The 15,083-nt window shown below is 37.1% G+C and overlaps 4 protein-coding genes across 9 annotated transcripts; 1 reads left to right on the forward strand and 3 right to left on the reverse strand.

Moving 5' to 3' along the window:
* Positions 1-213: 213 nt before the first annotated feature.
* LOC147929215 (calcium-transporting ATPase 8, plasma membrane-type-like) lies at positions 214-2,223 on the reverse strand. 5 transcript variants are annotated; one of them, XM_087480498.1, is made up of 5 exons: positions 1,661-2,181; positions 1,466-1,581; positions 1,153-1,350; positions 722-865; positions 214-522 (listed from the first exon to the last, which is right to left on the reverse strand). In XM_087480498.1, exons 4-5 carry the CDS (start codon positions 839-841, stop codon positions 361-363), a joined length of 282 nt encoding a protein of 93 aa, XP_087336624.1. In that variant the 5' UTR covers positions 842-865; positions 1,153-1,350; positions 1,466-1,581; positions 1,661-2,181; the 3' UTR covers positions 214-360. The 5 variants fall into 5 exon arrangements, with proteins under 5 accessions (XP_087336624.1, XP_087336625.1, XP_087336622.1 ...); XM_087480499.1 differs by having other exon boundaries at positions 722-1,052; XM_087480496.1 differs by having other exon boundaries at positions 1,153-1,373.
* Positions 2,224-5,399: 3,176 nt separating this feature from the next.
* On the forward strand, positions 5,400-9,033 carry LOC104735272 (zinc finger CCCH domain-containing protein 56). 2 transcript variants are annotated; one of them, XM_010455032.3, is made up of 2 exons: positions 5,400-5,630; positions 6,496-9,033. In XM_010455032.3, exon 2 carries the CDS (start codon positions 6,534-6,536, stop codon positions 8,655-8,657), a length of 2,124 nt encoding a protein of 707 aa, XP_010453334.2. In that variant the 5' UTR covers positions 5,400-5,630; positions 6,496-6,533; the 3' UTR covers positions 8,658-9,033. The 2 variants fall into 2 exon arrangements, with proteins under 2 accessions (XP_010453334.2, XP_010453333.2); XM_010455031.3 differs by having other exon boundaries at positions 5,439-5,815.
* Positions 9,034-9,214: 181 nt separating this feature from the next.
* Positions 9,215-11,871, reverse strand: LOC104735273 (dicarboxylate transporter 1, chloroplastic). Its single transcript, XM_087480500.1, has 3 exons — positions 10,403-11,871; positions 9,869-10,090; positions 9,215-9,789 (listed from the first exon to the last, which is right to left on the reverse strand). Exons 1-3 carry the CDS (start codon positions 11,495-11,497, stop codon positions 9,427-9,429), a joined length of 1,680 nt encoding a protein of 559 aa, XP_087336626.1. The 5' UTR covers positions 11,498-11,871; the 3' UTR covers positions 9,215-9,426.
* Positions 11,872-12,021: 150 nt separating this feature from the next.
* On the reverse strand, positions 12,022-14,481 carry LOC104735274 (transcription factor MYB46-like). The gene is made up of 2 exons (XM_010455035.3): positions 14,135-14,481; positions 12,022-12,870 (listed from the first exon to the last, which is right to left on the reverse strand). The coding sequence occupies exons 1-2, from the start codon at positions 14,416-14,418 to the stop codon at positions 12,300-12,302; spliced, it is 855 nt and encodes a 284-aa protein (XP_010453337.1). The 5' UTR covers positions 14,419-14,481; the 3' UTR covers positions 12,022-12,299.
* Between the last annotated feature and the right edge of the window lie 602 nt (positions 14,482-15,083).

Genomic DNA, 15,083 nt, shown 5'->3' on the forward strand with positions numbered 1-15,083 from the left:
AAGTGAAAACTTTATGACACGTGGCGACCAATGAAAGATGCCAGCGCGCGCAGATCTGGGATCTTCTCCGGGTGACGTTAAGGGCATGTCCATCAAAGAATTTAAACAAAGTATTTTAAAACATAGTTTATTCTTAATTTTGAAAAAAAGAGTGAAATTAAAAATTTCTTAAGAAACTTTAATATTTCAGAGATCAGGTTGTTAAATTTGAAGTTTTTAAAAATATATATCTTTTTATTGTAAATTATTAGTGTAAAATTGCTACTGAATCCAATTATCTTGTCCCATGATTCCATTTGTGGATGCATGATATGCACAGATGAGTTCAAATGCTAAAACCATAAATATAGAAGAATGGATTCATAATAAGATGTCTTCAGCGATCTTCTCCCTTTCTCTATTGGAAATATTACGAAATTGAGCTCCTGTCCTTGTACTAAAACCAGATGTATCCCCAAGTATCCCACATTCCATTGGTATAGCTTGTGAAGTCAAAAAGTCATCGTCCGTCACCATGCAAACCTGAAACACAACAACTTCCACTTAGAAAGTAGATCAATGAAAGGGGTTTGCTCAAAGAAAAAAGTCAGCTTAAACTTATTGTCTTCCGCAACAAATATTAAAAGTTTTATCACATATTATAGCCTTTGAAGAAAATGAAATCAGGTACCAATTTGATTGATACAAACTTAAGTTTTAGAATGAGTGCTAGAAAGGTTACCTTTATACTACCAATAATAGCCAACAAAACAAGGTTTCGAGGCTCCATAATGGTTGGAAGGCTTCCCATATCATAGGATTCATAAGCAAGTGCAGCACAGCGCATTCCTCCAACACACATTTCTTTAGTAGTTCCTTCAAAAAACTTTAAGAGAGAATAAACTTTTATATCAAAAAACCAAACAAGAAGTAATAGTGTAGTTGTGTTAAATATATATGCTCAAAAAACTTTCGTTTTTGTTCATCAATAGCTCTGGGTTTATTGGCCCCATATATATACTCCTTGCATGAGCTCAGATTTTTTTTTCCTGATCCTTTCCGATGAACGCGGGCTTGGAACATAAAAGCAAAGCTCAAACCCATCATCATGCCACAAGCTAGTGAACTGGACACGTTAAGTATATGTATCTTATCATCAAGGTGTATTAATACCTTTATGCGTGCACAAGTGAGGGAAAGACAATGAGAGGAAACTTGCGGCAAACATCAATACCAGACGAGGCTTCAGCTAGATCAGGCTTATCATCTCCCCCTGGTCCGACTATGACTCTCCAGTTGAACCGTTTCACAAGGTTGGCTAGAGTTAATTTTGACAAGACAACAGAAAATCCCAGTCCGGGGCAAACTCTTCTTCCCGCTCCAAATGGAAGGAACTTTGAATCAATAAATAGGTACTCAGGAAGAATAAGAGGAAGCATGAAAGAATTGAATTTTAATCCAACCAAAATCAAAAGCCCTCTCTTACTTGTATGTTTTGGGATCTGACCAGAGAAACAGAGTGATGTAGTGTTGGCTAAGGCCAGCAAATCCCCAAAAGACAAGTGATCAAGACCACTCATGTCCTTGTTCGCAACAAATCTCCTGCATGCATCACTCCCATAAGCAAAATACCCAATACGATTCTCTAAAATTTCTCAACTATAGGACCAAAAACTCTTACCTTCCTTCAACCTGGTTCTGACGAGCTGGCTCCTCCACAGTATTTGAGCAGATCGGAGAAATTGGTTTGATGGGTGTCTGAGGAATCCTGGAGGTTTTTGAACACTCCTGTCTTCTCTCACTCGGAAAATATCCGATTTGGTCAACCAAATGGCTCTCGGATTGATGAACCGAGATCGTCGATGGTGTCTCTTACGGTGGAGATGTGATGCCGTCGGTGAAATCCACTTTCCGACTGAATCACCAACTGAATCACCTTTCAATTCTCGGCTTCTTCTCTGTGGAGATGATATCGCCATCATCAACGGAGAGATACGAGAGAGAAAATTACATAACAAAAAAAATAATAATAAAAAAACTTTAGTTTTCTTCTATCCAATCAGAAACTGACACACCTAAGTTTCTAAACAAACCAAAAACATCTTACCTAAACAACGATCCTAAGTTAAATCATACAAAGAAAGATAAATTTAATTTGTTATAATACTTTAGCCTACTTTAGCAACTCTTAACCAACTGCTTAAATCTTTTGATGGAGATGACCTTAGTTAGGCCTGGACATTCAGGTATCCGTTCAGATTCAGATTGGGTATTTCAGATTTTCGGGTTTAGAGGTATAAGACCCATTCGGGTATTTCTAAACTTCGGGTTTGGATCGGGTTCGGTTCGGGTATTTCGGGTTCGGATTCAGATTATCCGAAGTTTACAAAACTCAAAATTTTAGTATCTAATTTAGTCTAAATTATTCAATAATATGCAATCTATCTGAAAATTTAGAGTATTTATTACCCAAATTTACTAATAAACAGTTTAAATACTTCAAATTATCAAAAATATCTAAAAATATGAATATTTTGAACACTTATATTATTAAAATTATAAATATTACTAATATATTACTATTATATATTAATAATGTAGATATATTCGGATAACCGTTCGGATTTCAATTCGGATCGGATTTGGGTTCGGGTTTTCGGATTTAGAGATTTAGAACCCGTTCGGATATTTTACAATTTCGGATACGGGTTCAGATCGGATTTTTCGGATCGGATTCGGATTGGATCTTTAGATCCGGGTATTTTGCCCAGGCCTAACCTTAGTTATATCATTCACTTATAGGTTATACTATTTTTTTCTGATCACTCTTAACCAACTACTTTTTTTTTTTTTTTTTTTTTTTTTTTTTTTTATCAAAAAAAAGTAGTAAGTAAAAGGAAGAAAATATTACATTTTTATTAAAAAAAAACATTACTATAAGAGAAGTTTTGGGTCGAAGTGACACGCAAGTGATCCGCAGCGACGAAGGACACCTGTTGATTGTAGGGACCTCTTTTCCATTTACACTTCTTTTTTTTTATTTTTTTTTTAATTCTTCGGAATTTCTTTTACAACAAAATGAACTGTGTTTTCCTTCACGAACAATTTGTTTTTACTTTTTGACAATTAAGAATATATATTTTTACTACTGAAAATATATTTTCCATAATTAAATGATTATAATATCGTCAAACTTATTCATAAACGGTTAAAAAAATCAAGATAATAAGTGTACAAAAGGTGAATTCAATCTAATATTTCAAACGATTTAAGTTTTCATAAAATTTTAAATAATTTTGATGATTTTAAGTTAGTTGATACGATTTATTGCAAAAAAAAATTTAAATTCCATTTAAAACCATGTGATTTGAATTTTTGTATTTTTAATTAAAGAAATCTTCTAAAGTTATCCAAAATCTCTAAAAATTATTAAAATCCAAATTTACAAGCTATTTTGAATAACAATAGAATTTAAGTTAAAATTTTAAATTACTAATTCAGTAACTATATAAAAATTAAAAATTTATGATTTAGTTAGCATTTATAAATTTTACACAAATCAAATGTCATCTTGTAGTTTAGTTTTGAACTCATATGTCATGTCACCAATCAGCAAGTGTTAGTTGAATATTGAGGATTTGAGATGGTTGAATAGTCAGTAGCTATTAAAGATCAACAATTAATATTTTTGTTAAAATACTACTAATTAAACAAAACTAATAATGTATGGGGCACATCCTGGTGATTAGGCATAATATTTGGTGCACAGATCTTGGGCGAATAATCAAATAATATATTCTCTGCAAAAATGAAAAACTTAAAAGTGAAATTTTGTTTGCGAAAACGAAATTTATATATTGATTAGTACTCAAGAGCTGTAAATAAGGACGAAAATTAACATAGGAGAAACCAATTTGACAAAAACACCAAATATTGTTCGTCTAAACAATACAAATTAACCATTAATTGATTATATGCCCAATGACCGTTGATTATCGGCCAAAGAGCTGTTCACTTGAGCGTCATGTATGTGTTTCACAATTGGAGCCAACTTTTTGTTTATTTAATGTTTTTGTCATGAAAAGTAATTAAGTGCTGAAATCAATGAAGATATACAAGCTCTACACAAAACAAAATTATTATTTTAGAATATAATCGTTCGGAAGGTGCTTTAGTTTGATTGCGAGTAAGCATTTTGTGTGATCTCATGGCATAAACTGTACTATATACACCATTAATTTCACTTAGATTGTGTACCTAGTCATAATCAATTTATAGGTGTCACTCTTTTAGTAGTTATTGAATATACCAAATCAAATATCAATATTCAAATTGTGATGGACTAGTGATTGGAAACCCTCAAAATCATAAAAATGTGCTTCGTGTTTGGTTTTTGTTATAGAGAATATTTCTAATTTTATTACAAAATCATAATTAAAGACATTCAGCAAACATTCGTAAAAATCCGATCAATAAGAAGTTTCGAGCTAGCAGCAAGTTCTAGGAGACTAGGCCACTCCAAAAAATTGATGCCTTATATTTTGAAGATCTCAGTTTCACTTGAAAAGAAGAAAAAACAAATGTTTTCCGATCGATGAAGAAATGTATAGAGCTCAGCTGCTCAGCTGCTCAGGTCATCGTAACTCATTAACTCATGATCACCACGACACCACTATCTTGGTTTTGTGGGGAATATCAAACCTTAATCCGCATCCATATTGTAGTGACACGCGATTTCGTTTAGAATATTCTATGTTCCATACAACGAACCAAGACACATATTGACTCGATCCGATCCTTATCATACATATGGATTATGGATGTTACGAATCTATATCCAAATATATGTTGATTCATAGTCATGTCACATGCATTATATAATAATTTAAGGACTAAACACACACACAAAAGTTTACCAAGTTGAATAAAAAAAAAGAAAGTCAGAGCATACATCGAGTCAAGAAATTTCACAATATATAAAACACCAATCCAAATTCCTACTAACATACACAAAAACACGTATCTACTTCACTTCAACCGTTCAAACGAGTCAACGAGTAGAGAAAGTAATAATAAGACAAATGTGAGAGATTTGAGAAAGGGTAACAAAATCGTGACAAGACCGGTGCTTCACTCCGATCTTTAGTATTTTCTTTCTAGAACCCACTTTTTTGGTGGGACTTGAACCCAAGTCATAAGTTTATAAGTGGAGTCGAGCCACTAGGCAAAGCATTTTAAAATATACTATTCACACAATTCAAATAGTGTATTGTTTTTTTTGAAAAGACATGCACATTGACCACCGTCTAAAAAGTCACTCAAAGTCCGCTCCTAAATCCAACGGCTGTGATTAAAGACTCAGATTCTTTATTATTATTATTATTTTTTTTGTAATAACGTGGATTTGAAACCTATATTCCAATACAGTTAAATAAAACCACACGCGCCCGCCACCTTCTACCGCTTTATCCCGTCACATACGCTGCAGAGCTCTTTAACCTCCTTTACACTCTCTCTCACCACTTCTTCCGGTCACACCAGTTACCCCTCTCTCTCTCTCTCATCCGTTTTCGTTTTTTTTCTTCCTCCTTCCAAATAAAAAACAAAAAAAAAACGCTCATCTCTCTCTCTCTCTCTCTGTCTCAGCTGAGGTGATCAATCTCATTCTTCTTCTTCTTCTCAGTCTTTTTAGATTTGTTCTCTTTTTGCCTTAAACTCATTTGGATCTGGAAATGTGGTTCTCTGTTTCGGTCTTTACCGTTTAGATTAATTCAGTTTCTGTTTGTGTGTTTCCCGATCGCAAGATTCAAAGTTTTGATCTTTCCTATATAAAGGGGTAAGCTTCATGTTATTGTAGATTTATTGTCATAAACTTCATTTTTTTTTAATTCCTTTAGAGATATTCTCAATCTGGGTGATTGAGATTTGAAGTCAAAAATAGTTTTGGTTTCGTGGAAGTTTTGAGATTTCGATTTTGTGGTTGACTGTTCATTGACTTCTTCTTTTTTTCTTTTTTGGCTTTTAATTTTAATTAATATGGTTTTTTTTAAGGTTTTATTGAATCGTCGTCTCATGTTGAAAAGTTGTTTATCTGTTTTGTTTTGGTTGGTATGAAACTATATTTTTTGTGTGAGTAGAAGAATGTTTGATGAAGATGGTTTAGCTGAGCTATATACTGAATCTGAGATGCTTCTTGATCTTGAGTAGTATAAGATTTAGTTTTCTTCTGGGTTGGTTAGTAGTAAATTATTATTTTTCTTCAGACTTAATTTCTGCATTTATTAGATCCGTTTGTGACGGGTTGAGTCTTGTTTTGGTAAATCTTCTGACTTTGTTTCCTTATTTTTTGGTCAATTCTTTTTTATAATTTTTAATTACAATTGTAGAATTAGTAATTTTCCATATTTTCTGATTTTGATTGACCATTATTTTTTTAAGTAATTTCTTCTTTATTGGTTTCTGATGAATGATTCAATCACCCAAGTAACGTTTTTCTCCTTTGTTTGATTGTTTCAGATCCTTTCTTTTTGTTTTACAAGCTGTGAAGCATCATCATGTGTGGTCTCGCTAAGAAGCTGGATACAGAGAAGACTTTGACTTCGCTGTCGGATCAGGAGAGTGAATCTTTGGCCAAACCCATGAATGATGCTGAGTGGGAACATTCTTTTTCTGCTTTACTTGAGTTTGCTGCAGACGACGATGTTGAAGGCTTTAAGCGGCAGCTCTCTGTTGTGTCCTGTATTAACCAGATGGGTCTTTGGTACAGACGCCAAAGGTTTGTTAGGAGGATGGTTGTTGAGCAGAGAACCCCTCTGATGGTTGCTTCTTTATATGGGAGTTTAGACGTTGTTAAGCTTATTCTTTCTTTCCCTGAAGCGGAGTTGAATCTGTCTTGCGGTCCAGATAAAAGTACTGCTCTTCATTGCGCTGCTTCTGGTGCTTCTGTGAACTCCTTGGATGTTGTCAAGTTGCTTCTCAGCGCAGGAGCAGATCCTAATATCCCTGATGCTCATGGGAATCGTCCTGTTGATGTTCTCGTTGTGTCTCCACACGCTCCTGGTTTGAGAACCATCCTTGAAGAGATCTTGAAGAAAGACGAGATTATATCTGAAGATCTGCATGCCTCTTCATCTAGCTTGGGATCAAGTTTCCGGTCTCTCTCATCATCTCCAGATAATGGCTCCTCTCTACTCTCTTTAGATTCAGTATCCTCTCCAACTAAGCCAAACGGTACTGATGCGACTTTTGCATCTGAGAAAAAAGAGTACCCTATTGATCCATCATTGCCTGACATCAAAAGTGGGATTTATTCAACTGATGAGTTTCGTATGTTCTCGTTCAAGATCCGCCCATGTTCCAGAGCTTATTCCCATGACTGGACTGAATGTCCATTTGCACACCCGGGTGAGAATGCGAGGAGAAGAGACCCAAGGAAGTTTCACTATACATGTGTTCCATGCCCTGATTTTAAAAAGGGATCCTGCAAGCAAGGCGACATGTGTGAATATGCTCATGGGGTTTTTGAGTGCTGGCTACACCCTGCTCAATACAGAACACGATTATGCAAGGATGGGATTGGTTGCAACCGAAGAGTTTGCTTCTTTGCTCACGCAAATGAGGAGTTGCGTCCCTTGTATCCTTCCACAGGATCAGGATTGCCATCTCCTCGGTCATCTTCTACTATTTCTGCCTCTACCATGGACATGGCTTCAGTTTTAAACATGTTACCAGGCTCTCCTTCTGCTGCACAACATTCCTTCACCCCACCAATCTCTCCTTCTGGAAATGGTGGTATGCCGCATTCATCCATGGGTTGGTCTCAACAGAATATACCGGCGTTGAATCTTCCTGGAAGCAATATCCAGTTGAGTCGGCTGAGATCTTCTCTCAACGCTAGAGATATTCCTTCTGAGCAGCTTAGCATGCTGCATGAGTTTGAAATGCAACGTCAGCTTTCTGGCGATATGCACAGTCCACGCTTTATGAATCATTCTGCTCGTCCCAAGACACTGACTCCTTCGAATCTGGAGGAGCTTTTCTCAGCTGAGGTTGCATCCCCTCGTTTTTCTGATCAACTTAATGTCTCATCTGTTCTATCGCCTTCCCACAAATCCGCGCTTCTTAATCAGTTACAGAATAATAAGCAGAGCATGCTTTCTCCAATCAAGACAAATCTAATGTCTTCACCGAAGAACGTGGAGCAACATTCTCTTCTGCATCAAGCCTCGTCACCTCGAGCTGGGGAGCCTATTTCTCCAATGAACGCTCGGATGAAACAGCAGCTACACCCACGCAGCCTTAGCTCCCGTGAATTTGGATCCAGTCTGCCCCGAGATTTAATGCCGACTGATTCTGGTTCACCACTAAGTCCGTGGTCAAATTGGGACCAGAACCATGGAAGCAAGGTGGACTGGTCAGTGCAATCAGACGAGTTAGGTCGGTTAAGGAAATCTCATTCCTTGGCTAATAACCCAAACAGGGAAGCAGATGTTTCATGGGCTCAGCAGATGTTAAGAGACTCTGCATCATCATCACCTAGGAACGGTAACCGCGTCGTGAACATGAACGGTGCGAGGCCAATGACTCAAGGTGGTTCGAGTGTGAATCCTCACCACAGTGACACTCGTGAGAGTGACATTCTTGAGTCGTGGCTTGAGCAGCTGCAGCTAGACCGCTGAGTCACATTTCTGTGAAGCTGTGAAACTGATGATTCGTTTATTTATTATTCAAGAAAGCAAAAACGGAAAACGCAAAAATTCCGGGTAAGTGCCTTTTTCGATTCTAATAACCAACCCTAAAAAAGGCTCAGTTTTTTCAGGCTTCTTTCTGAAATTTCATTACTTCTTCATTTTTATCACCTCATTAAATTAATTATTGTCTCTCTCTGTTGTAACAATGGCCAAAGTGTTCTTCTTTGCCTCTTATTATTTCCCCTATTTCTGATTTACAATTTTTTGTATTCTCTCTCGTTTGTCAATTGTTTCTAATATTTCTTTCATAATTTGTCAAAGAACATTGTATTGAGAAATAATAATAACATATTGTTTCAGCTAATAAGATTCAGTTCACCTCCTTTTGACTTCTTTGTTGTCTGTGTATTTTCACTATACTCAACCACTTAAGAGACTAATTGACATCAAACTTGCTTTCTCATGGGTTGGTGGCGCAATTAACACGCGATATGAATGTTGAAGTTAAGTACTTTACAAGTAAAGTGGTGGAAACAAAAAAAAAGTAAAGTTAGAAATCAAACAAAATTGACGCAAGTTAAGGTTGCTTTACACCTCAAAATGTGTGAGTGAGAGAGAATATAAATAAATTGCAGAAAAAAACTCTGCTCAATCCTTAAAAACCTGATTTTTAATCCTCCTCAAATCTGAATCTCAAAGCCGTTCTAAGAGATTATATATAAGGAAAAAGAATAGGAATACTGGTGTATGGTGGTCCTCACCACAGGCCAATGAACTTCCACCATGCACCACCTACACCAAGCCAGATAACAATGTTGACTATTGAAATCAGGAATCCATAGCCCCACCATTTAGCCAGTGGCACGTAGTTGGCCCCGTAGAAGATTGGAGCAGACCCGATACCATAATGGGTCAATCCTCCCATCAGGTTTGAAAGGAATGCAAGGACCAAGGCTGCAAAGTAAGGTGGCGTGCCTAGAGCGGTTGAGACCGATAAAAAGGCAGTGAACATAGCCCCGATGTGAGCGGCTCCACTTGCAAAAAAGTAGTGAGTGTAGAAATACAAGAGGACGAGGATTCCAAAAGATAGTTGCCATGACAAACCTAATCCTCCCACAAACTGCAATCAAACCCAAACAATGTCAAAACATTGCCAAGTCATGAGGCTTTATAAGCATTCACCAAATCATTTAACAAACCTTGACTACAGTCTGGCTGAACCACTCAATAAGACCGTATTTGTTAAGATAACCAGCCATCGCAATGAGAGCAGCAAACCAGGTGAGTGTGTCCCATGCGACCGACTCAGCTAAGCACTCTTTCCATGTCACAACACCTGTCACAAGGAGGACTGATAATCCAAGAATGGCTGCAGTCACAGCATCTACACTCAACTTAGCTCCGAAAATCCAGAGACCAACCTGCGCCAAGGAGAGAACTTGTTTAGCACAATGAAAATCTTGTATCTAAAACAAATAAATCAGAACATTTTCACTCAAAGCAAAATGCTATAAACAGAAGCAGACACCTTGCTCTATCTAAAGTAAGATGAAATGGCTACAATCTAATGACCCGCAATAGCTATATAAAAAAAAAAAGCTATCTTCTTGTACTATACTGAAGCGCCTTTTAAATCAATCTCTCGCTAAAAGTGATACCTTGAAAAAGCAAAATTATTTATACAGTATCTAACAAACAAAAGAAGAGAGCTAATATAGCAGAAGCACACTTACAGTGAGGACCAAAGTGGCGGCCATAATCAATTCGTTCTTGGTCATAGGTCCCATCTTGTCAAGCTTTTCTTGAGCAAGCTTGGGAGCATCAGGACTGCTCTTGACCGTAGGAGGATAGATAATATACAAAAGAAACGGGACAACAATCAAAGAGACAAGTCCTGGAACAATCGCAGCTTTAGCCCAATCAGTCCATCCAATCGTCTGCTGAATCGTGTTAAACGCCAGATTAGCACTCAAAGGATTCGCAGCCATAGCCGTCAAGAACATAGCAGAAGAGATCACAGAAGTCTGGAAACAAGTAAGCATCAGCCACGATCCCAGACGGTGCTCAGTTCCATCCCCAACATTGCTACCACAAGCAACGCAGAGAGATTTCACCAAAGGGAGAAAGATCCCACCGGCACGAGCCGAGACTGAAGGAATCGCCGGAGCTAACAGAGCTTCACTGAAGACGAGACTGTAACCGAGCCCAAGCGATGAGCTACCGAAGAGTTTAACGAACTGGTAAGCCACACGGTTACCGAGACCGGTCTTGATGAAACCGCGAGCGAAGAAGAAGGCGAGAGCGATGAGCCACGGGATCGGATCTCCGAAAGCGGAGAAAGCCGCGGCGAACGTTAGGGTTTTGGTGAGAACGGTTGCTCCTAATCCCAAAAGAGCAACAGCGCCGAGAGGAAGCGGCTGAGTGATGATCCCGACGATGGTGGCGAGGAAGATGGCGAGTAATTGCCAAGCGTTGCGAGTGACACCTTCGGGAACAGGGACGAACCACAGAATCAAACCGGTAGCGAGCGATGCGATAAGCGGCTTAATCGCAGCACCTTGCCATGGAACCGGAGCTGGAACCACGGGAGGAGGAGACGGAGAGGAGGAGGAAGCAGCTCCGGCGGCAGAAGAGGCGCGGGTAAGTGTTGATCTCCGGCGTAGAGAGTCGACGGGAAGTGGAGATTTGACTAAAGAGAAGCGAGAATGGATAGATCGGAGAGGTTTCGTCAAATTGAGAGAGGAAGGAGGAGGACGAGGGAGAGAGAGAGAACGAGATTTGAGGGGGAAAGCGAGAGAGCAAGAGCCGGAGAGAGCGAGAGACGCCATTGTTGTAGCGTCGTCGGCGAGAGAGAGAGAGAGAGAGAGAGAGAGAGAGTAGTGAAGAAGAAAGGAGTAGTAGTCTTAAAGAGGAAAGAGAGCGTTGAATAAATATGAACCGTTGGATTAGAATCTGACGGTGAGATATGTAAAAAAAAAAAGAATATACGGCCAGAGTTACGAGAGAGATGATGAGAAGATCGTGAGGTGAGAAATAGAGATCTCCCGTCTTTGCTGGGTCACAACCTCATCCTATTGGCTAAAATTACAATCCAAAAGCCACTTTGGTCTTTTTTTTTTTTTTGTTAGATCAACAAAACAAAACTATACCTTTCACTCATACAAAAATGTTCTACTATTAATTTAGAATATGTTACTTTACTACTAACTAGTGTCCAACATTGCAATAGAAATAGTACACTGTCCAATATGGGCCGAGATGGTTTCGCTCGGAATCAGATCTTAGAGATAGGAGGATCGACTAAGAGTGACCACTTAAGCGGCCTTTAGACATATAATGTTTGCCCATGTTATATGAATGTAAGTGTTTATTATTTCTTCTTTTTATTAAGGATCGGGTATACATAGTTTACATTGACTAATCATTACACATGGCATGTCAAAGCCCTAGTACGAAAAGATTATTTGAATTACAATTACAATATGCTCTCTCTAACTTTTTTTTATCTATCAATATAACAAAATGTATATATATATATATTTGCATTTATGTGTGTGTGTGTGCATGCTAAGAAACTTTGAGTATAAATCCGCAATAGAAGAAAAAAAGAATAAGATGACGTAAAAAATTTCATATGCTTTGTTTGAAGTTGAAGTAAAACGAAGGAACCTCAGTGTTCATCATCAACTGGTCAAGGTCCCATAATTCTTCCACTGGTCTGATCATACTCTCAGGTGCGTTTCCAGATCCATTAGTGTTCAACTCGTCTAAGTGGTTGTTGTTGATATTTATATTGTACCAATCACCTTCTTCACATTCCAACGGTGGAAAGTAAAGGTCCCCTTGTACCCCTGTGTTTACACCATAGATACCATCTACGTATGGGGTAAAATCATCATTGCACGGGTGGCTGATCATGTTTGGCGCGGGAAATGGATTGTTGGTTGGTATCTGAGTCAAGGAAGGGTTGATGAATCCTGGTTCTTGTAAGGACATGAAGCTTCCTATAATGTCTTTAAGCTCCAAAGAAGAGGTCGAATTAGAAGAGGAGTCGCTTGTTGTGTTGGGCGATGAAGATGAGTTGTTGATGAGATTGGATGTATCCGACATCTTCTTTAGCCTTTTCTTTATTGTTGAGTTCCAAAAATTCTTGATCTCGTTGTCAGTCCGACCAGGCAATCGTGCTGCAATCTGAGACCACCTATGAGATCAAAGAAGAAAGAGTAGAGAGTAATGAGCTGATGTCACATATGTAGTGCATGGTTTGCATGGAAATTAGAAACTGCCTTAATCGTCAAGTTTTATATATACGCGAAAACAAGGCAATACAATTTTTTTTCAGTTGATCAAACGAAATTGTTGTGTTATGATTTTAATTATTAACAAAACTGACTAAAAATATTATTTATTTACATTTTCAATTAGAACGGAGAATATAGTATATCATAAAAAAGGAAACATGTCCTGCGTATAAAATACTAAAGTATATATGTTTGTGAAGAAAATGACAGGAAAGAGAAGTTATATAATTGTATAATTACAAAGATGAAAGCTGAAGTAAAACCCTAAGGAAGAGAAGAAAAAGTGGTATAGAGAGACAAAAGCCGCTTTCACTAAAACAAGTGTTTGTTGTTAGATTAGATCATAAGACGCACTCTAAGTCTTAACACCCACGATCAACGAACTTTGACCACTCACATATATAGTTACATGTGAATGTACTCATACCTAATTTGGTTTTGTGCGTCTATTTTCTATTCTTACTATTATTATTATATTTCATCTTTTCTTGAGGTCAAATTTTCTTCATAAACAATCATTCTGCCCTTTAAATTTAAAACAGTTACTTATCGTGCCAATGAAAACTCAACCAAACTTTATCCTTCCACGTAAGTTTGATTGTACATTTTACGATGTTAATGTATCTTCAGTAGTATATCGGACTGAATTAATGTAATATCAACTGAAACCCCATGCTTAAAAACCCCCCAAAAACAAAAACAAAAATTGAAACCACACATATATAACAAGCATATATAGTGTGGAATAATCTATATCGTTCTTTTCATCTTTTGCCTACACACGAGAGTATGTCCTAAAATAGAGGTTGTTTAAATTAAACTTGATCCAAAATAGATAGCTCCCTTCTTATTTAACTGGTCGAACAAAATTAAATAAAAGTATATATTTAAAACATAACTCATGATTTAATTCGACATTTTGGTCGTTTTAAGGTGGACTTTTGTTTTAAACCAGTTGACTGGCTTTTTATGCTTTTAACTTTGTAGTTTGTACCCATTAACCGAAAACAAATGAAGCTAGACCATTTTAAATACAAGACTCACCAGAAAAATGCTAGTTTGTCAAAACATACTTATCCACTAGTTAGCTTATTTTGTTTTTTTTGTGTGTGTGATAAAAAGTTATTATAATGTCCAAACCAAAATAATGGTAAAAATGCAAACCTGTTGCCGAGGATGGAATGAAAGCGAATGATGAGATCCTCTTCTTGAGGAGAGAAAGCTCCACGCTTGAGGTCAGGACGAAGATAGTTGATCCAACGAAGACGGCAGCTTTTGCCACATCTTTGAAGGCCTGCGTTTTTCGCGACATCGCTCCAACATCCTTGCCCATTGCTTAGCATGTATTGCATCAGCTTTGAGTCTTCCTCCGGAGACCAAAGTCCTTTCTTCATCTTCTTTACTTGATGAGTAGTGGCTGCTGCAATGGCTACCTCTGGTTTCCTCATTTTTTTTTTTTGGTTGAGTTAATTGTTTCTCTTTGAATTGTTTGTCTTTCTCAAGGATCCATTGATGTAAACGAGTGAAGTTTGTTTTATAATAGAGAGAGAAAAGAGAGAAGACTTGATGAAGGGAGAATGATGATGATGATGAAAGGGATGGTTGTATGGTTTGCTTACAATTCTGGTAAGAAAAACCATTTGCACTTTAATTTCCTCCTTTTTAATCTCTATTCCTTAATTATACTATTATTTTATATATATACTGTAATATAATATATGGTGTGTTGTTTTGTTTAAAAACATAATAACATCCGAAACCCTGGCTCTTTTTTCAAATTAATCAACACATTTGTTAGTCGGCATATATACTGTATAAGGTAAATAAAATACACCAACAACAAATGCATGCTTGTATATAACTAATTTGACCATATGAAGAAACGTTAGTTGATCGGTCATGGATGAAAACGGTTTTGAAAAAGACCCGAAATGCCTAACATCAAAGACAAAAAGGAGTAGTGCTCTTCACTTGTTCTTTTTATTTGTTTTTGAATATATAACTCATTTCTATTAGCTAGTTTCTTCATTTACAAGGTATACATTACAGACATGTCCAATTCGTTAACCTTACGTGTGTATATATATATATGGATTATAACATCAATATATGA

This window comes from Camelina sativa, chromosome 13, assembly GCF_030686135.1.
Source record: "Camelina sativa cultivar CO46 ecotype springtype chromosome 13, ASM3068613v1".
NCBI classification, from domain to species: Eukaryota; Viridiplantae; Streptophyta; class Magnoliopsida; order Brassicales; family Brassicaceae; genus Camelina; species Camelina sativa.